Source organism: Natator depressus, chromosome 27, assembly GCF_965152275.1.
Source record: "Natator depressus isolate rNatDep1 chromosome 27, rNatDep2.hap1, whole genome shotgun sequence".
Taxonomy (NCBI): Eukaryota; Metazoa; Chordata; order Testudines; family Cheloniidae; genus Natator; species Natator depressus.
Genome location: NC_134260.1, coordinates 14,952,185 through 14,975,675, shown reverse-complemented (window position 1 = coordinate 14,975,675; position 23,491 = coordinate 14,952,185). Strand labels below are relative to the sequence as shown.

At 60.8% G+C, this 23,491-nt stretch overlaps 1 protein-coding gene across 4 annotated transcripts; it reads right to left on the bottom strand.

Moving 5' to 3' along the window:
- Window positions 1–403: 403 nt before the first annotated feature.
- On the bottom strand, window positions 404–22,832 carry LOC141978693 (signal transducer and activator of transcription 5B-like). 4 transcript variants are annotated; one of them, XM_074941017.1, is made up of 19 exons: window positions 22,696–22,832; window positions 18,006–18,143; window positions 10,875–11,031; window positions 10,301–10,390; window positions 9,849–10,023; window positions 9,216–9,346; window positions 8,970–9,121; window positions 8,310–8,465; window positions 7,654–7,833; window positions 7,187–7,274; window positions 6,988–7,110; window positions 6,535–6,627; window positions 5,798–6,004; window positions 5,160–5,254; window positions 4,937–5,067; window positions 4,445–4,600; window positions 4,068–4,119; window positions 3,198–3,305; window positions 404–994 (listed from the first exon to the last, which is right to left on the bottom strand). In XM_074941017.1, the coding sequence occupies exons 2-19, from the start codon at window positions 18,131–18,133 to the stop codon at window positions 868–870; spliced, it is 2,349 nt and encodes a 782-aa protein (XP_074797118.1). In that variant the 5' UTR covers window positions 18,134–18,143; window positions 22,696–22,832; the 3' UTR covers window positions 404–867. The 4 variants fall into 4 exon arrangements, with proteins under 4 accessions (XP_074797118.1, XP_074797117.1, XP_074797119.1 ...); XM_074941016.1 differs by lacking the exon at window positions 22,696–22,832 and adding an exon at window positions 21,645–21,785; XM_074941018.1 differs by lacking the exons at window positions 18,006–18,143; window positions 22,696–22,832 and adding an exon at window positions 11,756–11,811.
- Window positions 22,833–23,491: the final 659 nt, after the last annotated feature.

The window sequence follows — 23,491 nt, the reverse complement described above, 5'->3', positions numbered from 1 at the left end:
CACCCGAGCCCCCTCTCCAGCACAGCTGGTGCTGAGCAGGCTGCTCGCAGGGGGCTGGCTAAGAACAGCAAGCTCCCCATGCACGCGGCTGGGCCCGCAGCCCTGTGCTGCTGAGGACGGATGGATACCCCAGAGCACCGGCCGGAGCAGCCTGGGCTTGTCGCAGAGCCTCACTTCACAAACTGGCTTTAAAAAAAAAATCAGTTTTATTGCCTGGTTGGTCACGAGAGAAAAGTGGTTGAGAGCCAGAAGCAACGGCTGGGGCGAGAGGGGAATCCCCCTTCCCCTGCTGCTACAAGGAAGGGGGGCATACCCAAGGGCCAACAGGGGGAGGGGAGGGATGAGCCCATGGGGGGAAGGGGGTCAGAGACCCCTGTTTGTCCCTCCCCAGGCTGCTGCCCAGCCTTCCCCTTCCAGAACAGGGGCTGCTCCAGGGTTGCCTCTTGCTCTTCAACCCCCTGCCTGGCTTTTGGGGCTGGGGCCCGCTGGGATCATGCCATCTCCCCCTAAGGTACAGTGCGTGTCGGGGGAGGATGGGGCAGAGGATGATCTCGATAAAGAAACCAAGGTGGCTGCTACGGGGGGAGGCTGGGCTGGGCCACGTCCCCCACGCCCCAAGAGAGGCAGCTCTGCCAGTGCAGGGGAGGAGTGCTGAGCGAGGGGGAGGGGCCCTGCCAGAGCTGGAGACCCCACAGATGCAGCCGGCAACGCTGCAGCTGGCGCAGAGCAAAGCCCCCGGACGAGCACCCCCCACGCATGGGCCCACGCACAGAGACACCAACACAGGGCTGCTCTCCATGGGGCTCCTGCCCCGGATCGTCTCCCCGGGACACGGCTGCCGGGCTGGGGCCATACCATGGTGCAGGGTCACGACTGGCTGTGGGGGATCCACTGAGTGTCCATGGGCCGCCGGAGAAGCTCTTCCACGTGTCGCGCGACGTCCATTGTATCGTCCAGGTCGAACTCGCCCTCGGGATCCAGGACGGAGTCGGAGCTGAGAGAGAGAGAGAGAGAGACCTACATAAGAGCAGCCAGACTGGGTCAGACCAAAGGTCCATCTAGCCCAGCGTCCTGTCTTCCGATGGTGGCCAATGCCGGGTGCCCCAGAGGGAATGAACAGAACAGGGAATCATCATGTGATCCATCCCCCAGCACCCGTTCCCAGGTTCTGGCAAACCAAGGCTAGGGAAAACAATGAAGCGTCCTTGTGACACCTTAGAGACTAACTTATTTGGACATAAGCTTTCGTGGGCTAACACCCACTTCATCAGATGCATGGTGTGGAAAATACAGGAGCAGGTATAAACACGTGAAAAGATGTCACAGATGTGACTTGCCTTACCAAGTGTGAGGTTAGTCTAGGGACACCATTCCTGCCCATCCTGGCTAATAGCCATTGATGGACCTGTCTCCCATGCATCTATCTAGCTCCCTTTTGAACCCCGTTATAGTATTGGCCTTCACAACACCCTCTGGCAAGGAGTTCCAGAGGTTGACAGTGCGTTGAGTGAAAAAATACTTTCTTGTGTTTGTGTTAAACCTGCTACCTATTAATTTCATTGGGTGGCCCCTTGTTCTCGTGTTATGAGAAGGAGTAACTAACACTTCCTCATTTACTTTCTCCACACCAGTCATGATTTTATAGACCTCTACCATATCTCCCCTTGGACTTTTCAGCTTGGAAAAGAGACGACTAAGTCTTATTAATCTCTCCTCCTACAGAAGCCATTCCATACCCCTAATCATTTTTGCTGCCCTTTTCTGAACCATTTCAAATTCCAATAGATCTTTTTTGAGACCACATCTGCACGCAGTATTCAAGATGTGGGCGTACCATAGATTTATATAGAGGGAATATGATATTTTCTGTCCTATTATCTATCCCTTTCTTAATGATTCCCAACATTCTGTTTGCTTTTTTGACTGCCGCTGCACATTGAGTGGATGGTTTCAGAGAACTATCCACAATGACTCCAAGATCTCTTTCTTGAGTGGGAACAGCTAATTCAGACCCCATCATTGTATAGGTATAGTTGGGATGATGTTTTCCAATGTGCATCACTTTGCATTTATCAACATTAAATTTCATCTGCCATTTTGTGGCCCAGTCACCCAGTTTTGAGAGATCCTTTTGTAGCTCCTCACAGTCTGCCTGGGACTTAACTATCTTAAGTAGTTTTCTATCATCTGCAAATTTTGCCACCTCACTGTTTACCCCTTTTTCCAGATCATTTATGAATATGTTAAATAGGACTGGGCCCAGTACAGATTCCTGGGGGACACCACTATTTACCTCTCTCCATTCTGAAAACTGACCATTTATAACTACCCTTGGTTTCCTATTTTTTAACCAGTTACCAATCCATGAGAGGACCTTCCCTCTTATCCCATGACTGCTTATTTTGCTTAAGAGCCTTTGATGAGGGACCTTGTCAAAGGCTTTCTGAAAATTTAAATACACTATATCCACTGGATCTCCTTTGTCCCCATGCTTGTTGACCCCCTCAAAGAATTCTAGTAGATTGGTTGAAACTATAGTAAAGAACAAAATTGTCAGACACATAGATGAACATAATTTGTTGGGAAATAGTCAACATGGTTTTTGTAAAGGGAAATCATGCCTTGCCAATTTGCCTGGGAATGAAGTGAGGCTTACTAGCCTGTAGTTGCCAGGGTCACCTCTGGAGCCCTTTTCAAAACTTGGCATCACATTAGCTATCCTCCAGTCATTTGGTACCAAAACTGATTTAAATGAAAGGTTACAGACTATAGTTAGGAGTCCTGCAATTTCACATTTGAGTTCCTTCAGAACTCTTGAGTGAAAACCATCAAGTCCTGGAGACTTATTACTGTTTAGTTTATCTATTTGTTCCAAAACCTCCTCTAATGACACCTCAATCTGGGACAGTTCCTCAGATCTGTCGCCCAAAAAGAATGGCTCAGATTTGGGAATCTCCCTCACATCCTCAACAGCGAAGACCGATGCAAAGAATTCATTTAGTTTCTCCGCAATGACCTTATCGTCCTTGAGTGGTCCTTTAGCACCTCGATCGTCCAGACAGAGACAGGGCGAGGCATCCCAGAATAGGCACGCCGGGGGGCCAGGAGCAGCATGCTCCAGCTAAACGTGCCCCCAGCACGGGGGAACCCCTCGCCCCCGGAACGCGGCTCAGGCCTGGGGAAGGAGCAGCACCTACTTCTGCGGGTAGACGTTGTAATGCGGCTGGGAGCACACGGCCGGCGACGGTGCCTGATCCATGTAGGTGACCGTTCCGGGGGCGGGATCCCCAGAGGCGCTGGCAAACCTGGAACAGACGAGGGGCTGGCGCGTCAGCTGGGCTGGGGACACCAACAAGGAAGTAGCGCCCCGATGATGGGGGAAAAAAGTGGGGGGGGCCCTGAACACCAAGGGGCTGGCCTAATGCACAGAGTAAGAAGGAGGGAGCACAAGGCAGAACTGAGGGAGCTGCTAAAAGCAGTAAGGGAGCCTGCCCCCCGGCTGAAATTCGAGCAGCGGGGGGGCAGAGATGCTGGGGGCCTTGGTGTCACACTGTAGGGCCAGCTCCAGGGCAGGCTCAGCCCTCTCCCTGGGGCCCAGCCTGGCTGGAGTGACAGCTCAGGTCCTGCTGGCCCCAGCCCTGGCTCCAGCTCCCTTTCGTGATCATGGTGCTGCTGCCAGGGGTTCCGTTTGGGCCAGGCTGGGGGGGTGCCCGTGGTGCCTTACGCCCCCCGCCATGGCCCGCATTCACACATGGGGGGCCTGCGGCTGAGGGGCCAGCAGACCCGGTTTGGCACCTGAGCCAAGCCATGCTTGGTGTCAGTCGCTCGCTCGCAGCCGGGAACAGACTTTAACCCAGTGCAGGGTGGGCTCAAAAGGCAGCGAGCCTCCCCCTGGTTGAGTCCCACTGGGAGCTACTTGCTGGCACTTCACCCAAAAGGCCGGGCCAGGTGCCTACCAGTTCTGCGGGGAACTGGGCCTTGGCTGGCAGGACTCGCCCAGGGCACAGCCTGGCTTGCTGGAGGGGGAGAAGCCCAGGCACGAGCCACGCCGGTGGGGAAGTACTTACTCTGGCACCACCTGTTTGATCTGGGGCTTCACGTAGCCATCCACAGCTTTGCCTGCAGTGGGAGGAAAGAGCCGTGAGCCCAGCAGTCCGAACGCTGGGTGCTGGCGAGAACCCTGCCCCTGCAACCCCGCGCTGCCCCGTGACCCGCAAGCTCCTGCTGCAGCCTGCTGGTGTAAGCGCACGCATGGCCTGGCTGCTGTCCCGCGCGTCCTGTCAGGCTGCAGGAAGCTGCCTTCCCCCCACCCACGCCGCAGAACACCCGGGTCAGGCCCAGCCCCGCCAGCAGCCGAGGGGGCCAGGTCTCGGCAGAGCCCCTCGGCCAGCGCCCCGCGTCGGGCGGACCTGCTGCAGCGGCTCCGCTCGGCCGAGAGACTCACAGAGAACCGGCGTGTAGTACTTGGAGAAGACCTCGTCCTTGGGCCGGTCGGGGAACACGTAGTTGAGGTAACTGAGGTCACCAAGGCGGTCGGCCAGCGAGCGGATGGAGAAGTCTCTGGTCGTGAAGGGTTTCAGGTTCCACAGATTTCGGTCGGCTACAGGAGAAAGGTGGCGGCGTGAGCCGGCCCGCGAAGGGCCAGGCGTGGCAGGCAAGGGAGCCGAAAGCAAACCCGGCCTTGCGCTCAGGTGCCCCGATCCCGGGTGGGCCGGGCAGGGGACTGGGCTGTCCTTCCCCACCAGCCATGCTGGCTGGAGGTCACCGCCATGTCTCTGTCCCCTTGTGCCGGCCGGCAGGGCGGACTGAGATGCCCCCGTTCCGTCCGCTTTTCCCCACCAGACTCCCAATGGAACCATGGGGTGCCCCAGCGGCGAGATGCGCCAGAGGAGCGGCAAAGCCAGCCCAGCGCTGGCCCCGGCCCACCCTGACTCACGTGAGTCGAACTTCCAGGCGATGGTGATGCCCCCGATCTCGGAGTCGCTGAACCGCAGCAGGAAGGTCCCGTCCGGCTTGTTGATCAGCAGGTCGTGCGCTTGCTGCTTGTTGACAAAGCCCAGGATGGCCCTGGAGCACAGAGAAGGGGGTGAGGGGCTGGCAGTCGGGGGGGGGGGGGGGCGGCTGCGCCATGCCGGCCGTTATGGGAAGGAGGTTCTCACCCGTCGTTCCAGTGAGGCTTCTGATGCTTCTTCAGCACCTCCATGACCCCGTCGAACCACTGCCAGAAGGTGTAATTCCAGCCGGGTAAGTTCTCCTGGGGGAAGACCAATGCGGTGACGGCCAGGCCTGCGGGTCGTGCCACAGGGCTCACTCCCGGCCCGTGGGGCTGCAGGCAATCCATGGCAGTGCTGGAGCAGCCTGGACTGTACATAGCAAACCCCAGAAGAACACAGCACTCCCCAGCCCCGCACTGACAAGTCTCCCCCGGGGCAGGGCAGAGAACAAATTACTTGGGGGGATGTCTGGCCAGGGCTGCGGGAGGGACGGCGCTTGATGGGGGAAGGCAGGACGGCACTCGAGGGGGGCGGAGGGGGATGTCTGGCCGGGGCTGCGGGAGGGACGGCACTCGAGGGGGGCGGAGGGGGGGACATGTCTGCCCGGGGCTGCGGGAGGAACGGTGCTCAGCGGGGCGGGGGAGGCCGAGGTAAGAATTTCAGCAGTCGAAGGACATTAATGGGTCAGGCCACCCTGGGTCTCCTGCTGCCCCACAACCCTCCCCATGCTGCTGTCACCAAGTAGCCCCCCAAGCCGGCGCCCTCCACCCCCCGGCAGAGGCTGGCGGTGTGGCGTGGCTCACCCTGTTGAACTGGGACCAGGAGACGGACATGGCGCTGTACTCCTCCAGCTGGCCACTGCTGCTGGTGAAGAGCTTCTGGGCCAGGAAGAGCAAGTTCTCCTTCGTCAGCCCCCGGCTGCTCTGCACCTCGGCCTTGAACTTCATGTTGAGCGCCTCGCACAGCTGGGGCCACAGCACCTTGTCGGGCACGGCGAACGGCACCCGGCCCTGCGGGAGGGGGCAGCGCGGGTGCCTGGGGTCAGGGAGGCTCCAGCCGCACCCGGGCAGGGAACCCAGCGGGGAGAGCTCTGGCCCCAGGAGCCAGCAGCATCCATGCATTATCCCAGTGCCCCCCTCCTGCGGCACTCACCCCCTGCGCCCCCCTCCAGGGTCCCCCTCCGCCTGCCCCTGTACCGCCCACTCCCAGAGCTCCCCCCCTCCTCCTCAGACCTCCTGTCCCCCTCCCCCTGACCCTCACCCCCCTGCGCCCCCGACCCCCACTCCCAGAGCTCCCCTCGCCCTCCCCTTGTGCCTCCCTTCCCCAGAACTCCTGGTGCAGAGGCCAGCTGAGGGCAGGAATGGGAGACTGCCCAGGCGAGAACAGAGAGGGCTGCAGGAGGGGCCAGGTGCAGGGGGCCCAGACCAAGGGACCTGATGATGTGCATTGCCCTTGGGCCCCCCACATCTGGGGCCCCAAGTGAAGCAGGGCAGGCCCCCCGGGTGTGGGACTCTGCCCCCCGGCGGCGCTGGCTGCTCACCGGCTCGGCGAAGGCGTTATCCCAGAGCACGGTGGCCGTGGCGTTGTTGTCCTGGCTCCCGTGCACGATCACCACCACGGGCAGGGACAGCGTCTGTGGGAACCGGCAGGGCCGGGCTGAGTGTGGGGCGGGGTGGGGGCTGGACCCAGCTCCGGTTCCTGCCCTTCCCCCACCTGCCGCTGGGCGACTCTCAATCAGACCAAGCCCCCCCTGTGCTTCTCGCCTCCATGCCCACCCACGGACCCTGTGCCCCCCAGGGCTGCCCCAGCTCGTGACCGAGGCTCAAGAATTCCTGTGTCCCTCCCTCAACCCGGAGGGACCGTCCTGGGGACGGGCGACACGGCCAAACCTGACACCAACCCCAGAAGGGCTCCTGGAGCCCTCAGTGCCGGGCAGGGCCTGGGCAGCGGTGCCAGCGCCGGGCAGGCCCCTGGGCAGCGGTGCCAGCTTTACCTTGACCTGGAAGACCAGCTCGTTGCCGCCGACGCTGAACTGCGACTCGAAGAGGATGGTGAACTTCTCCTCGGTCACCGACTCGGCGCCGCGCCGATCCGAGCGCTTGATGCGCTTCAGGGACTGCGGGAGGCAGGGGAGAGCGTGAGAGGCGGGTGGGGGCAGGGGGCGGGGGCGGTGCCTGCGGCCCGGCTCTCACCATGTTCCTGAAGTGGGCGCTCAGGGTGCCCGTGGCCTGGTGGTACTCCATCACGCAGCAGTTGTTCAGGATCTCCCCACTGCTCTCGCTGCAATGGGAAAGGCAGGTGAGGGGGGCCAGGCACTGGGCCAGCTCCGACGGCCAGAGGACGCCACTGGGGGTGCTGGGAAAGGGGCCAGTCGCCAGCCCCACAGGCATGCGGCTGACCCTCCCTCCACTCAGCGATACCCCGGGGGTCAGAGGGGGCAGCGCCAGCCACACGCTGGGCTGGGCTCTCTCCAGGGGATCCAGGCTACGTGAGCAATGGGACGCAGAGAGAACAAGGGACCAGCCCCACAGGGTCCTGCCAGAGCCCCCCAGTTACCCCACCCAGTTACCCCGGGACTCAACAGGAGCCGCGTGGCTCAGCAGGGCCAGCTCGGGTGTCCCCCAGGACCTGCCCCGGGCGAGTGGCGGGGGGGCATTACTTGCGGGTGCTTTCGTTCTTCAGCAGGGCCTTGGCTTGCTGCTCGCTGATGATGGTGGCCTTCACCTGGGGCGGGTTCATGTGCACGTTCAGCTTCCCCCCCACCAGCAGCCGCACCGTGGCTGCGAACTTGGTCTGCGTCTTCAGCACCTGGGGGGGCTGCTTCTCGATGATGAAGGTGCTGGGGGGAGGAGCCAGCGTCATGGGGCCTGCGGCTGCGAGATGGGCCCCGGGGCCAGAGCTACAACCGCCAGGTGCGGGGAGGGGTAACGACACCACCACATCCCCGCCCTGGCTCACAGCACCTGCGCCCAGATCCCCCTTCCAAGCCCCCGAGCCAGGTCCCCTCCCACCCAGAGCGCTTGCCCCACGAGCCCCTTTCTCTCACCACCGGCCTGCAGTGCCAGCGGCATCCCCGCCCCCCGACCTAGCCGGCCCGTGGCCCCTCGCAGCCCAGTTCCTGCCTGGTCGGGTCAGAGTCCCAACCGTGCCCTGAGCTCAGCCTCAGCCCCGCCAGCCCGTGTGGGGCAGACGGGCCTGAGCCCAGCCCAGCTCTGTCCCCCGAGCCTGTGTGAGGCAGACAGGCCCAGACCCAGCCTGGCTCTGCTAGCCCGTGTGGGGCAGTCAGACACAGCCCGGCTCTGCCCCCTGAGTTACCTGGTCACCAGGGCGGAGATGATGTCTGTGATGGTGCCATTGAGCTCAGCCAGCATCTCCTCTACGGGCCCCGGGATGGGCAGCTGCTGGCACAGGTGCTCGGCCCGACGGATCTGCTGCCGGTTCTGCCAGATGATCTCGGCCAGCTTCTCACACCTGGGGCGAGGGGCCCCCGGGCCAGGTCAGCGCTCTGGCAAGGCCCAGGGACATCACAGAGCCCCAGGCTGTGGCGTCCCATGTCTGCTGGTCATGGGGCTCCCTGTCTGCGCCTCCCCCACGGGGACCCCCCAGGCCGTGGTGTCCAGGCCGAGCCAGGCCAACCCTGGCTGGCGCGGTCCGGCCTTAGCCTAGCCCTGTGGGGAGCTCAGCCACCCCAGGAATCCAGTCCCACATCCCTGGCGATGGGGGCAGGTGACCCCTGGTGCCCTGGACTAACAACCCCAGCGAGGGCAGCGTCACCCGCCAGGGTCACCCCCGGGGCTGCCTCTTGCGACCCAGGGCAGCACGGTGACTCCCCCGGATTCCCTGCTGCCGGCGGCACCGTTCGCTGGTTTCCCAGCCAGCCGCCATGGGGCCAAGCGGCAGCTCCCGGGTGCCCAGTCCCCATTTCCCACAGGGCCGCGAGCCCCGTTCCCGGCAGCGCTGGGAGGGGGGACGCACCAGGACTGCAGCACGTCCAGGGTGCCCTCGGGAGGGCCGCCGTTCCCCGCCAGCTGCTGCCGCCGCTTCCACTGGATCAGCTCGTCGTCCAGGATGGTCGTCTGTTGCTTGCGCAGCAGCTGCAGGGTTTTCTGGTGCTTCTCTGCCAGCTCCTGCGAGGGGACGGGGTGTTAGCGGGGGACGGGGGCGTCACCGCCCCCTGCTGGCACCAGGGCAGGGAGCGGGGCCCCCCGGGTCGGCACTCACCACTCGGTACTGCTGTAGTGTCTGGGCCTCCCGGTGCAGCCAGGCCTCCAGCGACGCCTTCTTCTGCTGCAGCGTCATCTCGCGGGACATGCGCTCCTGGGGGCCCAGCTGGGAGAGCTGGGAGAACTGGGCTGGGGAGGAGGCCAAGAGCGTTAGGCCTGAGCCCCGCCTGCCCCGGGGGCTCCCCGACCCTCGGTGGCATCCCCAGAACCCCTGCGCCAGGCCTGCCCCTGGGGTGGGGGGAGACTCGCTCCCCGGGCCCCACGGAGCCGGTGGGGCGGTGCTGAGCTGGGGACTGCCATGGGACTGCGAGGGGAAGGGAACCGTCCCGGGAGTGCTCAGATACCTGCAGCCTCCTCATGGGGGTGCGGTGGGCGGGTGGGTGAGATGATGCCCCCCCAGATGCTATGGCAGAGTCTCCCCCATGCCAGCTGCAGCCCCCGCCGGACCCAGCCGGAGCCCAGGGCCTGGCGCCCCCTCGGCAGCTGGGACGGGGCAAGTGCTTCGGCACGTTTGCTGGCACGGGCTGGCGTCTCCCCAAGGACGGGATCTCAGGGCAGGTCCCTGCCCCCAGCAGTCCAACCCCACGGCCCCTCCCTCTCCCCATGGCTCGAGCGCCCCCCATCCCCCCACCTTGGAGGCGCATGTTCTCCTGGTACTGGATGATGAAATACTCCTGCGTCTGCTGCAGCTTCTTCAGCTCGTTCTCCGTGTCCTGGGTCACGAGGCGCAGCTCCTCGAAGGTCTGGTTGATCTGCAGGTGCTTCTGGGACATGGCGTCCGCCAGGCTGCTGGCCGGGGAGGGGCTCTGCAGAGTGGGGGCGCCAGGTCAGTGCTGTGCCCCCCACACCTGGGGCAGGGAGAGGCTGGGCTGCAGGGGCGGCCATGGGGGGCAGCGACGGGCCCCAGAGCACGGAGGCCGAGGCTCACGCCATGGGGCAGTGGCTGGAGCCATGTGCACAGGGTGGGGTGCGGGGCCCCAGGGTGATCCCAGCAGAGTCAGCGCCGGGGCTGGGCTGGGGCAGTGTCCCTGGGGCCCCAGAGAGACGGGGAGAGAGACAAGGCCCCCCTGCCTGGCTACTCACGTTCGTGGCCTCCCGAACCAGCCGCTGCTCATGGTACAGGATGTGGCGGATGCAGCGCACCAGCTCCATGGGGCTCCGGTCGTACGTGTTCTGCAGCAGGGAAAGCAAAGGCCCTGAGCCAAGCGCAGAGCGGGGCCAGTCAGGGGCTCTCACCGCCCCAGGCTGGGGGAAAAGGGGTGCCATGGGCACTGGGCGGGGGGGCTGCTCCTGCCCTAACCTACCTTGCCAGCATCCCTGCTCCCAGACCATGTGGGGGAGGATGGGGGTCACCCCAGCCAGACTGTGCCAGGACGGCAGCTCCCCTTGGCCAGACGAGGAGCCTGCGGGGACGGAAGCGGCTGGGGGGGCTGCGACATGCCAGGGGATGGAGGGGCTCAGCGATGCGCTGGTCCCACGCGGTGAGGAGAGGGGAGCGACGGGCACCAGGCACCTGCCATCACACACTCTGCCGCTGTCCCAGACCCTTGCTACGCGCCAGGCTTGGCCAGCCCACGGGGGAGCGCCCAGTGGGAGTGACCGGCCCCTGGCAGGACACGAGGGGAAAGGCCGCCCCATTGCGGCTCTGGGCACTGACCTGCAGCTGAGTGGCATAGTGCCCCAGCTTGATCTTCAGCAAGAACCCGTCCTCGCCCACTTGGTGATCTGCCTTCTTCTGCAGCTCCTGGATCAGCCCCTCCAGCAGCTGGGTGGCTTTGAGGTTCTCCTGGGGGTTATCGAGGTCGATGGAGTCCCTGGCACAGAGAGAGGGGGGAAGTGGGCGGAGGGTCCAACTCGGCACAGGGACTGCATCTAATGCGGGAACCCAACCCCCCAAAAATGAGGCCCCCCTGCGTCCATCCCTCAGCCCACTGGGATGATCCAGCCAACCCACCACACAAAGCCCAGAGCGAATGGGAGCAAAGCCCCATCCCAAGCCCGCCCCCTGGCCCTGCACCTGCCCCCTATGCCTGCCCCTCTTCCCCCACTGTCACGGAGTCCCCGGGCAATGCTCTGGAACTGCTCCCTACGAAGCCAGGCAGGACTCTGGGGCAGTCTCCTCGCTGTGAGCAGCCTGTCTGCAGGACACACAGCTCACACGGCTTCCACCTTCCTGGGTCTGACCTCGGAGCATTCAGCCTCCTCTGCCCCTCCGTGCGCTTCCCACAGCGAGTCCGCTCAGGCGGGGTCCTGGGGAAGCCAGAGGGTCCTGCCCCCCAACTCTGCAGTCAGACGTGACTCTCAGCCAGCCCGTACAACAGAAGGTTTATTAGACGACAGGAACAGGGTCTAACACAGAGCTTGTAGGTGCAGAGAATTTTGGGGGGCAGTGAGCCAGACAGCCCCGTCTGCACTTCACTCCTCATCCCCAGCCAGCCCAAACTGAAACTCTCTCCAACCCCCCTCCTCTGGGCTTTGTCCCTTTCTCCGGCCAGGAGGTCACCTGATTCCTTTGTTCTCCAACCCTTTAGCTCTCACCTTGCAGGGGGGAAGGGCCAGGCCATCAGTTGCCAGGAAACAGGGTGTCGGCCATTCTCTGTGTCCAGACCCCTGCACACACCTGCCCTCTAGGGCTCTGCAAGGATCATACACCCTTATCCCACCCCCTAGAGACTTAAAAACTGCTTAGGGGAAACTGAGGCACCCATACAATATTCAGAGGAAACATTAAGAACAGTCCCACTTCGTCACATCTCTCCCCTCTTCGAGACCAAACTGAGTGGGGTCACTTTAGCCAGTGACCTGGGGAAGTTCGAAGCCACCAACGTTCCCATGGATGCCCCAGCATCTCTCCCGTTCCTTGGTGGGAGTTACACCAAGCCCTTCCAGTTTCATGCCCTCCCTTAGGACGGGGGTGGTCGATAGCACTCGCATACCGCATGTGGGAAGGTTTATGCGGCCCATGCCCTTTTGCCACCCCAAAACCCCCGGGGGTCAAACTGGGATCAGGTCTTCTCCCAGCGCTCCAGTCTGGAGGCCTGCAATTCGCGCTCTCTTGGTTAAGAGCCCCCATCTTGACCTGGGCCACATACTGTTCACTTACAGAACTAGCATGGAGACATTCCTTTCTCAACAACCTTGTCTCCCCAGCAAGCTGGCCAGACACAGCCACTTGGTTATAGGACTGTTTAACTTTCTTAACAGCTTTCACTTCATCTGAGACCTTCTCAAAGCTATCCACACTGGATCTTTCAACAGGAAAGTCAGTGGATCCATTCACAACAGAAAATTTCTGGCTGTTAGGAACTGAAACTTTCTTGATTAAATCACTTTCACACCCTTCAGTTGCAGTAAACTGCTTACAAAGACTCCATGAGGATTCCTTTCCCTAGGGCTTTTCTATGCAACAGTTCACCCTTCACAGAAATTCTGCCTTTACCCTCTTCACCGAGGGCTTGCTCTAGAGGAACACTTTCCTGAGCAACAACAGACTCTTTCTGGGTCTCCCTTACATCCAGAATTACCTCTGGCCCATCGGGCGGATTCTTACACAATCCCCTTTCAGGCAAACTCACAGACTTCCTAGATAAAAGGTCAGAAGCATTCTCCTTCCCTTTGCCACACACAAGTTCAGGAATCTTTTCCTTCTTGCTACAGGTTTCCACACCCTCAGTAGGTAACACAATCACATCACCTTCATGCTCTCCTTGTGCCCTGGCTAGGATCTCACCCTGATTAGACAGAGTTGCTCCACCCTTTCCCAGCCACACACTAGCAACAGGCAAAATACAAGCACCAGAATTGTCTGGTCTCTGGGATTTTGCATAGACACTAACTGGATGCGACCGAGTTACAGGGCCATTCTCCCGAGCAGACACAAACTTAGGGCCATTCCCTTCCTGGGCTTTAGCTGAATCCAGAACCAACTCTGAGACAACTGCACTACCCTCAACCATCACGGGCTGAAAGGCCCCTTCTGTCTGCTCCACAGACAAAGAAGAGCCAGACACACTTTCTCCTTTCCCAGACACCCAGCTTGGGATCTCATTCCCCTTGTCCCAGCACACAAGGCTGGTCACAGAGAACTGCTTGGAGATCAGGGTAGCTCCCTCCATAGGCAAGTCAATACCCCTGACAGACACAGGCACGTTTCCTTCCCTGTCACAATTCTCCAGCCAGGTAACAGGTAAGGTCCAGGGACACTCAGCTTCCACTCTCCTCGCCTTCCCACCCTGCTGCCTAGACAAAGCCATCAGCTCACAAGGCTGCCTAGGCTCATCCAGACTTTCCTTACCAAGCACCTTGCCACTCGCAACAGATCCCCTGCCCTGCCTGTGTCTCCCCCCCTCAGCTGGGGTCTCAGCTCCCACTGTGCTCAGCGCTGCCCTTGCTGTCCCAGTGGGGGTAGGCAGCGAGCTTGCTGCTTTCCTCACTGCATCAGAGCCAGCCTGAGCCCCCTCTCCAGTGTGCAAGGGGGGCGGGGAGCATCTCTCTGTCCCACCCAGCCCCAGGGGGCTGGTTACAGGCAGGCAGGTATCCTGAGCCTAATAGCTCCTCCCCGCTGCCAGCCAGGTCATCTGCATTTTCACTGATCATTTCCCTCTCCACCGATTGGTTCCCTGAATTCAAATTCAAACCCTTGGCAGTTACCGGAGCAGGGCCTGGATCCTGTCCCAAAGAGACACAGTCACCCCACAACAGGGTCTCGCAGCTGATAACCTGAAGAACCCCAATGACCAGCCAGCCCCACCCCTCCTGGGTCTGCACAGGGATCCGGGCCATAGGCAGGGCAAGGGGCTTCATCCCTGGGACCCTCACCCATCTCACACAGCCCCTCAGCCTCTGAGACTGCTGTGATGAAGCGGGACTATTCTTAATGTTTCCTCTGAATATTGTGGGGGTGCCTCAGTTTCCCCTAGGCAGTTCTTAAGTATCTAGGTGGTGGGGTAAGGGTGTATGATGGTTGCAGAGCCCTAGAGGGCAGGTGTGTACAGGGGTCTGGACACAGAGAATGGCCAACACCCTGTTTCCTGGCAACTGATGGCCTGGGCCCTTCCCCCTGCAAGGTGAAAGCGAAAGGGCTGGAGAACAAAGGAATCAGGTGACCTCCTGGCCCGAGAAAGGGACAAAGCCCAGAGGAGGAGGGGCTGGAAGGCGTTTCAGTTTGGGGCTGGCTGGGACATGGAGTGAAGTGCAGACGTGGCTGTCTGGCTCACTGCCCCCCAAAATGGACCCAGCTTAGGGGTCCTGTTCTCTGCACCTACAAGCTCTGGTTTAGACCATGTTCCTGCCATCTAATAAACCTTCTGTTTTACTGGCTGGCTGAGAGTCACGTCTGACTGCGAAGTTGGGGGGCAGGACCCTCTGGATTCCCCAGGACACCGCCTGGGCGGACTCGCTGTGGGAAGCGCATGGAGGGGCAGAGGATGCTGAATGCTCCGAGGTCAGACCCAGGAAGGTGGAAGCCGGGTGAGCTTGTTGCCCTGGAGACAGGCTGCTCCCAGAGAGGAGACTTCCCCAGAGTCCTGCCTGGCTTCGTAGGGAGCAGTTCCAGAGCATCGCCCGGGGACTCCGTGACAACTGGTGGCAGAAGTGGGATGTACTGCACCCCATGGATGGCACTTCCTGCAGTAAGTGACTGGGGAGCAGTAAAACGAAGGGGGATTGATGGGGACCAGGCGTGCTGAAGGCTCAGAGAGGAGTGGTTTCGGGGGGCGGTTAACCCCTGGGAGTGTGTGACCAGCGAGAAGGACGGTGCAGTAATGGGGTCCCCCTGGGGACTGCGGTGAGCAGTCTCAGGGGCAGAGGAGCCTGCGGCTTGGCCCTGGGAGAGAGAAGGACTTTTGCAGTAACAGGGTTCCCCTGGGGATTGCAGCGAGCGGTCCCAGGGGCGGAGGAGTCTGCAGCTCGACCCTGGCAAAGAGGTGGTGACCTCAAGAAGGGCTGGCACACTAGGGGTTCTCCCTGGAAACTGTGGGGAGCTGAGAGCACACAGGCCTGTGAGTCCACAACAACTTGGGAACAGCGGAGTGGTGGCCTATCACCATCTCCTTAAGAAGGACATTGTAACCCTGTGCAGAAAGAGAGGGTTGCACATTGGGAAGTTCACCAAAGCACAGTTCATCGTGCAGCTGGAGGAGGATGACCGCTCTAAGGAACAGATTCCTGATCCAAATGGGGCTATAGCAGGATCTGGGAGCAGCTGGAGTAGTAGCCAGGCATCGCCAAGACTCCTGTCCCCGACCAGACGGGGGTCTTCACGATCGGGTTCCCCATCCGGGGATCGGAGACGGACGGGATTGGAGCTGAGTCCGAGAGAGCAAGAGGACTGTGAGAGACAGCGAGAGCCCAAGAAAGAGCTGCAGGAGATGCAGCAGCATGAACTGGCGGTGGGGGAGCGGAGAGGCCTAGGGGACCCCCCAGGGGTGAGTGGGGATAGACCCGGCGGGGCCAGTTCCACAGGGAACCTCAAGACTAAATTGCTGCCCCTGGTTAAGGAGTGGGGGGATGTGGATGCCCACCTCACTGCCTTTGAGCAGGCTGGCGATTTGAACCAGGGGGACCCTGCGGAAAAGCCCCGGTATCTAGCTCCCTTGCTGGGTCCCAAGGCCATAGACTCCATCAGCCAGATGGGTGGGGAGGTGGACAAGCTCCCACTCCTGACCCCAACCTATATGTCTGTGTGGAGTCTCCTGGGGCCAGGTCCCTCGGACCTCCAGTGGGAGCGGAAGGTGATGGTCAATGGGGAGACATTCCTGGGGTGGCGAGATCCTGGGACAGAGAGAACTGTTGTCAGGCCCTGGGTGGTGCAGCCTCAGATGCTAAGGGGCTGTGTGAGGTGGGTGAGGGTCCCAGGGACGAAGCCCCTCACCCTGCCTATGGCCCAGATCCCTGTGCAGACCCAGGAGGGGTGGGGCTGGCTGGTCGTTGGGGTGCTCCAGGATACCAGCTGCGAGACCCTGTTGTGGGGTGACTGTGTCTCTTTGGGACAGGATCCAGGCCCTGCTCTGGTAACTGCCAAGGGTTTGAATTTGAATCCAGGGAACCAATCGGCGGAGAGGGAAATGGTCAGTGAAAATGCAGATGAATTGGCTGGCAGCAGGGAGGAGCTGCTAGGCTTAGGCTACCTGCCTGCCTGTAACCAGTCCCCTGGGGCTGGGTGGGACAGAGAGATGCTCCCCGCCCCCTTGCACACCGGAGCGGGGGCTCAGGCTGGCTCTGATGCAGTGAGGAAAGCAGCGAGCTCGCTGCCTACCCCCACTGGGACAGCAAGGGCAGCGCTGAGCACAGGGGGAGCTGAGACCCCAGCTGAGGGGGGGGAGACACAGGCAGGGCAGGGGATCTGTTGGGAGTGGCAAGGTGCTTGGTAAGGAAAGTTTGGATGAGCCTTGGCAACCTTGTGAGCTGATGGCTTTGTCTAGTCAGCAATGTGGGAAGGCGAGGAGAGTAGAAGATGAGTGTCCCTGGACCTTACCTATTACCTGGGTGGAGAATTGTGACAGTGAAGAAAATGTGCCTGTGTCTGTCAGGGGTATTGACTTACTGTGACGAAGCGGGACTGTTCTTAATGTTTCCTCTGAATGCTGTAGGGGTGCCTCAGTTTCCCCTATGCATTTCTTAAGTCTCTAGGTGGTGGGATAAGGGGGTGTAATTGTTGCAGAGCAAAGGGCCAATGTACATAAATGGCCGACACTCTGTCTCCTGGCAACTGATGGCCTGGGCCCTTCCCCCTGCAAGGTGAGAGCTAAAGAGTTGTAGAACAAAGGAATCAGGTGACCTCCTGGCCCGGGAAAGGAACAAAGCCCAGAGGAGGAGGGGCTGAAGAGAGTTTCAGTTTGGGGCTGGCTGGGGACGAGGAGTGAAGTGCAGACGTGGTTGTCTGGCTCACTGCCCCCCAAAATGGACCCAGCTGAGGGGTCCTGTTCTCTGCACCTACAAGCTCTGGTTTAGACCATGTTCCTGTCATCTAATGAACCTTCTGTTTCCCCGGCTGGCTGAGAGTCCCGTCTGACTGCAGAGTTGGGGTGCAGGACCCTCTGGCTCCCCCACCATGCCAGTGCCCCCCCCACTATATGGGGCGTACACAGAGGGACCTGCTGAGTGTTCACAGGGCTGTCCCCTCAGCTGCTGACTCCTGGCTGCTGTGCGGGCTGAGTGAAGTTGCGAGCCCAGCCCTGAAGCCTTTCTGCCAACTCTGACGGGGGAGGCACTGAGGCTGCGTCCAGGTTCCCTGCCGCAGTGGGCAGCTCCCCTCGTGCAGGATCCCTCACCAGGCAGCTTCAAGTGGTGTCTACAGAGGTAGAAAGGCTGATGAGGTAGCAAGGCTGATGCACGGCACTGGGCAAAAGGCTTTACAAAGGATGACTGGTTAATGTAACCCACGTGCCTACAGAAGGGTAAACTGAGGCACAGCAAACCAGCAATGGGCCCCAGATCTGAGCTCAGACCCGCTAGGCTGTGCTGCCTGTCTCTGTCACAGCCAAAAGCAGCATTTACCTTTCTTAATTGATAAAACAGAGATTGGCCAACAGTGGGGTGGGAGTGGGAAGCGTTTGATAGAGGACACACGCCCCAGCCTGGGACAGAGCCGGGATGCAGCGTTCATGCGGCAGCACCATTCTAGACCCCTCGTACTGCAGGGGGAAGAGGAAAGGGGAGTTAGGTGAACCTTCTGCAAGCAGCAACGAGCACCGTCAGCAGCCGGCCCCCAGCTCCACCATGCAGCCCCTGGAGGAAGAGATTTCACTGGCACGGTGACAATGGCATGGAGCGGGGCGGGCTCACCTACCATGCTTGGCTCTCGATCCACTGCGAGAGGTAATGCCGCACCTCGATGGGGAAGTGCTGGCCGTACAGCGCCTGCATCTGGCGCAGGGCCTCGCCCTGCAGCTGCTGGGCCTGGATCCACAGGGCCATCGGTCAGAACCTGGGGAAGGCACACGACAGTTACCCAGGAAGGTTCTTCCCCCACTCGAGAGGATTTGCACGCTCAATGGTCATTGTCTCTCTGGGCTGCGTGCCCGCAGAAAAAGAAACTTGTCTGCCTCCCTCACACCCTTTCCTGTCTAGTCAAAGGCACGTCTCACAGCTGCTCCCTCAGCAGTGGGGCACAGGATCCGATCTGTGCCCAGAAGGGGATGTGAAGAAGGGGAGGGGACAAAAGCACTGGCAGAGGGAACCTGGAGCCGGAGGCTGCAGCAGGAGCTGCCCACCAGCCTGGCCCTGAATGACTGGAAAAGCCACCAACCGTCACCACCCCAAAGGGAAAGATGCTGCTCCAGGCAGACGGGTGCGACAGGGTGAGCCGAAGCCAACGGCAGGAGCAACTTCGATGTCTAATGAGCTCAGGTCTAGCTCTTCCAAGGAACTCACAATTTCTGGGGCCCGGTTGGAGGCCCCTAGCAGGGCCTGGCTCTCCAGAGGGCAGGGGCTGAGCAGTCCCTAAAGAGTCCCTCAGACAGGCCCCCCAAGTTACCAGCCGTCTCCGAGCATCGAGCTCTCCCAGACAAGAGCCAGGTTCTGACCCGGAGCAGTGGTGGTGAAAACGAAGCGGGTAAACTCCTAAACTCAACTCCCCGGTCCCCAGGTGAGAAGTGAGCAAACACCATCCTCCACCACACCCTGACGCCGGCAGGAATTCGGTGCCGCATAGCAGCCTGCGGGGTATCTCCTGGCTGAGACGGATGCCGCTTTCAGGAACCCAGGGGCGTCCGAGGTACCGGTGTCCCGGCGCGCAGCCACGTGGGTTTGACTCACGTACAGGAGCCAGCCCCACGCACAAAGCTTAGCACGTGGGTCACTGCTTGCCTTACCCCGGATCCTTATGCAGAAGCCAAGAAGGAGTTTCTCACGGTCCCAGAGGGATTCGACTAGCTCGAGCCTCACCCACCCCACACTGCATGAATCCCCTCCCCCTGCTGTGAGGGAAACCCGGACAGAACATCCCCTTGAGCACTGTCATGCAGGAGCTGGCCCTGGACCCCCAGGCATGGCCCAGTCCCAGGTCAAGCTAGACCAAGGGAATTCTGGGAAATGTAGTTCCTAGGGGAGGGTCATGGGAATTGTAGGCTAATGCAAGGCATGCTGGGAGGACTTGCCCGAGTATATAAGGTGCAGGAGCGCTCAAGGGCAAGGCAGCTGCAGCTCAGGAGAGTGAGTGGGTGGTGGGGGGTAGCAGGGTGGCTGCAGGAAAGGGCTTGTGGGGAGGCCTAGGGACAGGCTGGTGCTGCCACCTGCACTTCTGTGGGGGTCCCAGCCAGGGGAAGCCCCTTCCCCCATCAAGACTGGGGGGGACTGAAGAGCGCCAGGAATGGGGCTGGGAGGCTGAAGGAGCATTTGGGGAGGTTTAGTTCTCCTGGCAGGGGGAGGCTCTTCTACCAGAAGGGGAGCCGCAGCCCCCAGGAGACAGCCAGCCTGGGGGGCGGCCAGCCCTGCTCCAGCGGGGGGCCAGAGGCCCAGCTGCATCCACCAGCCAGCCTCAGGTACGTGCCAGTGCGCCAGCAGCGGGCTCGGGAGCGTGCTAGACAAGGGGCTCCAGGTGCACGGCGGCTTCGGCCTCCCCACAGCAAATGCTCTGTGCTACCCCCCCGGGGCCCGGCTGTACCTCGGGTCCCTGATGTGGCTGCATTTATCTAGTGCAGATGGGGGTCCAGGTGTCTGAATGGCGTAATCCAGCAAGTAAGGGAGCGGCCCGTTTTGGGGGGCGGGGGAGGCGTTACCTGCCTTGGTATAAAGGGAGAGCTCGCTAATAGCCGGCACCCTCAGCCCCTCATCCACACACTTCGCTTCACAACCGCTCCCTTGGCACGCTTCCTGCGGCCGCCACTGCGGGAGCTGGGGCAATAACGGGTGACTTCAGCACGCAGCCTCCCTCCTGTTGCCGAGCTACTGCCCTGATGAGGGCTCGTCTGCGATGGACACTCGCACCAGGTGTGACTTGGCCCTCATTCAGGTAGGCCAGTGCCGAGCTCTGTGGATGCTCATTCTCCGCGAAGAGCAGCTTTGTCTAGGTTCACCCAGGTCTGTTAGACAAGGTTTAAGCTAAATGTCCACACAGGGGTTGTACCAGGTCCTCTAAATTCACACCACCGGCTACACCTGGCCAACTAGCCGTGGCCCCTGCAGCCAGCCTGCCCCACCGTGCTCCTGGCAGTGCCACCAGCGCAGGTCAGGAGCCGAGCTAGGGTCAGGGGACGTGTGACGGTAGCACCCTTGTCCAGGGCACAGCCCATGCTGGCTCCTTTAGCAGATGCTGTTTCCTAGTGCAGTTAACAGGACTTGCCTTCCCTGGCATCTGCTGAGAATGAGCCACCTCTGGCTGTGGGTCTCCTGTAGACACACTACGTTCCCAGGGCTGCTAGATCTGGGGCTGTTTGCTTCATCCCCTCTCCCCCGGGGCTGCATAACACATTCATGTGTAACTCCTGCATCTCCCTGAGCCCCCGTCCTCACCATCCCTGCCCTGTCGGCGCCTGATCTCCCAGGCCTGTCTAGCCTGCGGTTCCGACTGCCCGTTAGCTCGGGCGAAGCCCCCATGATCAGGCAGGCATGTTACCCGGAGTTACAGCGGGTCCAGCCAAACACCTGCTGGCCATGCCGCACAGGGCTGGCTCCCTGTCAGCTGGGCTCAGGTGGAGACAGTGCTAAATTCAGATCCAAGGACCCCGGGAGTGGCATTAATGTTAAGACTGGACCCCTGCCCTGCACAACCACGATCGCTCCAGCTCTCCTGCCCAGGGAGCTGCCGTCTTCGCTTACCAGGCATTAACCGGACATGGTTAAATCAGAGCTCCTCTCATTCTTGCTTCACACCCCCTGACCCCACACACACAGACAACCCCATCTACAGCTCCCCTTGTGGTCTTCCAGGTAGCAAGACTTCGATCAGCCAACACGGGAGCGCGGGCAGCTGTGCCCTCTGCCCAGGGAACCCATGAGAGGCCGGGGGTGCGGATCATGGAATCATAGAATATCAGGGTGGGAAGGGACCTCAGGAGGTCATCTAGTCCAACCCCCTGCTCAAAGCAGGACCGATCCCCGACTAAATCATCCCAGACAGGGCTTTGTCAAGCCTGACCTTAAAAACTTCTAGGGAAGGAGATTCCACCACCTCCCTAGGTAACGCATTCCAGTGTTTCACCACCCTCCTAGTGAAAAAGTTTTTCCTAATATCCAACCTAAATCTCCCCCACTGCAACTTGAGACCATTACTCCTTGTTCTGTCAAGGAGTTGCGTTTCAGAAAGATTCTGCACAGAATGTCCCTCGTAAGCCGTCCGTGCCAGCATCTCTCCAATTCCTAGGAGCCTTTTACTAGTTGGGCAGCAAACTCTCTCCTTCCAGCACAGAGCGGTGGCCCTGGCGACAAATCTCTCTTGGCCCCGGGTCAGAAGCTGATAGTCCCTTCCCCAAGTGCCGGAGATACTCACGGCAGGAACAGGTGTTCTCCGCGCTCTGCCCTGCCCCATGCACCGCCCTGGCAGCGCCTTGCCAGCCACCTGGGCACCCTGACCCTGGGCACCGAGGGGGATCCTGCCTCTTGGTGAAGGGGTCGCGTCCGCAGGGACAGCCTAGCGTGGCAGCCCAGCACAGCCGCTCCTCAGGCTGCCTGCTACAGGAAGGAGTGAAGAGCAACTGTTTCCTTCCAAAACGTCAGCTGCCTCTCGCGGACCAAACAGCAAGCGCTGGGCTCCTGGCAGCTTCCTCCCCGCCGCGGCCGCGAGTGCGCAGATCTAGCCATGCTCACTGGGAGCGCCAGCTCCAGGCCGCGTGAGGCCGGCAGCGCACAAGTGTCAGAGGGTCACATTACATCTGTGCTCCTTGCCCAAGAGTTATTTATAGTTTTACTGTCTGGGAGGACAGAACAAAAGGAAACCAGCTGGAAAATGGCGCTTTTGGCTAATTCTGATTTACAGTTCTGGCTTTAATGTGAACGGGACGTGACGTGGGCTCAGCCGTGGGTGGCATTGAGATCCCCACGTCCTCTCCGTCGGCCCGTGCCTCGCAATCGCAGGCTGAGTAACTGCAATCCCCCTGCCAGCAGGGTCCGTTCTCCCCCTCTGACAGAGGGAGATGGAGGCAGGCACTAAGTGACTTGCCCAAGGCTGTGGAACAAATCTGTGTTGGAGGCAGGATTGGAACCCACAAGCTCTGGGCTCCCAGCCCTTTTCCCGCAACAATGGGTACTCTACACTACAGCTGGAGGGGAGACTTACCTACGCTACCTCTGGTGAGAGCTAGCATGCTAAGAACAGCTGCGCAGCACGCACCAGCTGCCCACGCAGGCGGCAAGGGATTGTACTCCAGGTGGGCAGTGTACCCATCCCGCTGAGGCTACCCTGCTGTTCGCAGCACGCTGGCTCAATCTGTGCAAGTGGGGAGTATGTCCACCCGAGCTGGAAATCTGCTCCAGCTGGGATGTGCACAAAGGCAAGAGAGGCGCCTGCAGATGTCCATGGGGCTGGAGGGAGGGGCTCATACCTGGAAGCTCCTGGGTCTGTGGTAACGAGCAGTAACTCCCCTGAAGCGAGGCGGGGTAGAGACCGCATGCCCCTTCCGACCCCAGTAGCTGCCTGTCTCATGAAGATGGCACAGTCATGGGCGTTCCCCCAAGTGGGATGGGTTCTCCCCACCTTTAGGAGCGGCTTGGTCTCTAAAGCACCCAGTCAGCCAGGGGCCTGCCCGAAGGAGGGAGTTGCAGGGATCTCTGTCCCCACCCACCCACACACACAGCACACGCTGTCCTGCAAAGCAGCGCCAGGGAGCGAGCCAGCCAGCCCAGAGCAAGGAGCAGGCAGCCTTGGGCTGGGTCTCTGCTGTGTAGCAGTCTGTTGCAGCTAGAAAAGTAGGTCACTAGAGCAGACTTCCTCCTTCCCAAAGGGCGGGAGATGCCCCGGTGGGCACCCCTCTGCAGCAGGCCCCCAGCAGCGGGGAGAGACACGGCGCCAGCTGCCCAGCAAGGAAGGGGCTGATCAGAGAGCGTGAATCAAAATCCCCCACGGATTAGGGATTTCCAAATACAGCTAAGCTGCTCAGATGCTCACGTGAGAGCTGTGCCTCAGAGGGCAGACCCCTGGGGATAAAAGGAAAAGCTGCAAGATCAATTGAAGTGCTGCCTAGCTAGCACGGGGCAGTCAACGCCTGCCAGAAATACGCAGGGTGGCCACTGGCCACTGCAAATAGATGCAGCAGCTACACAGCCAGGCCTGAGGAGCACCCTTCACTTTAACCAGGGGCTGTCTCAGCAATTGCTTCTGCCCGCACGTCCCAAGCAGCT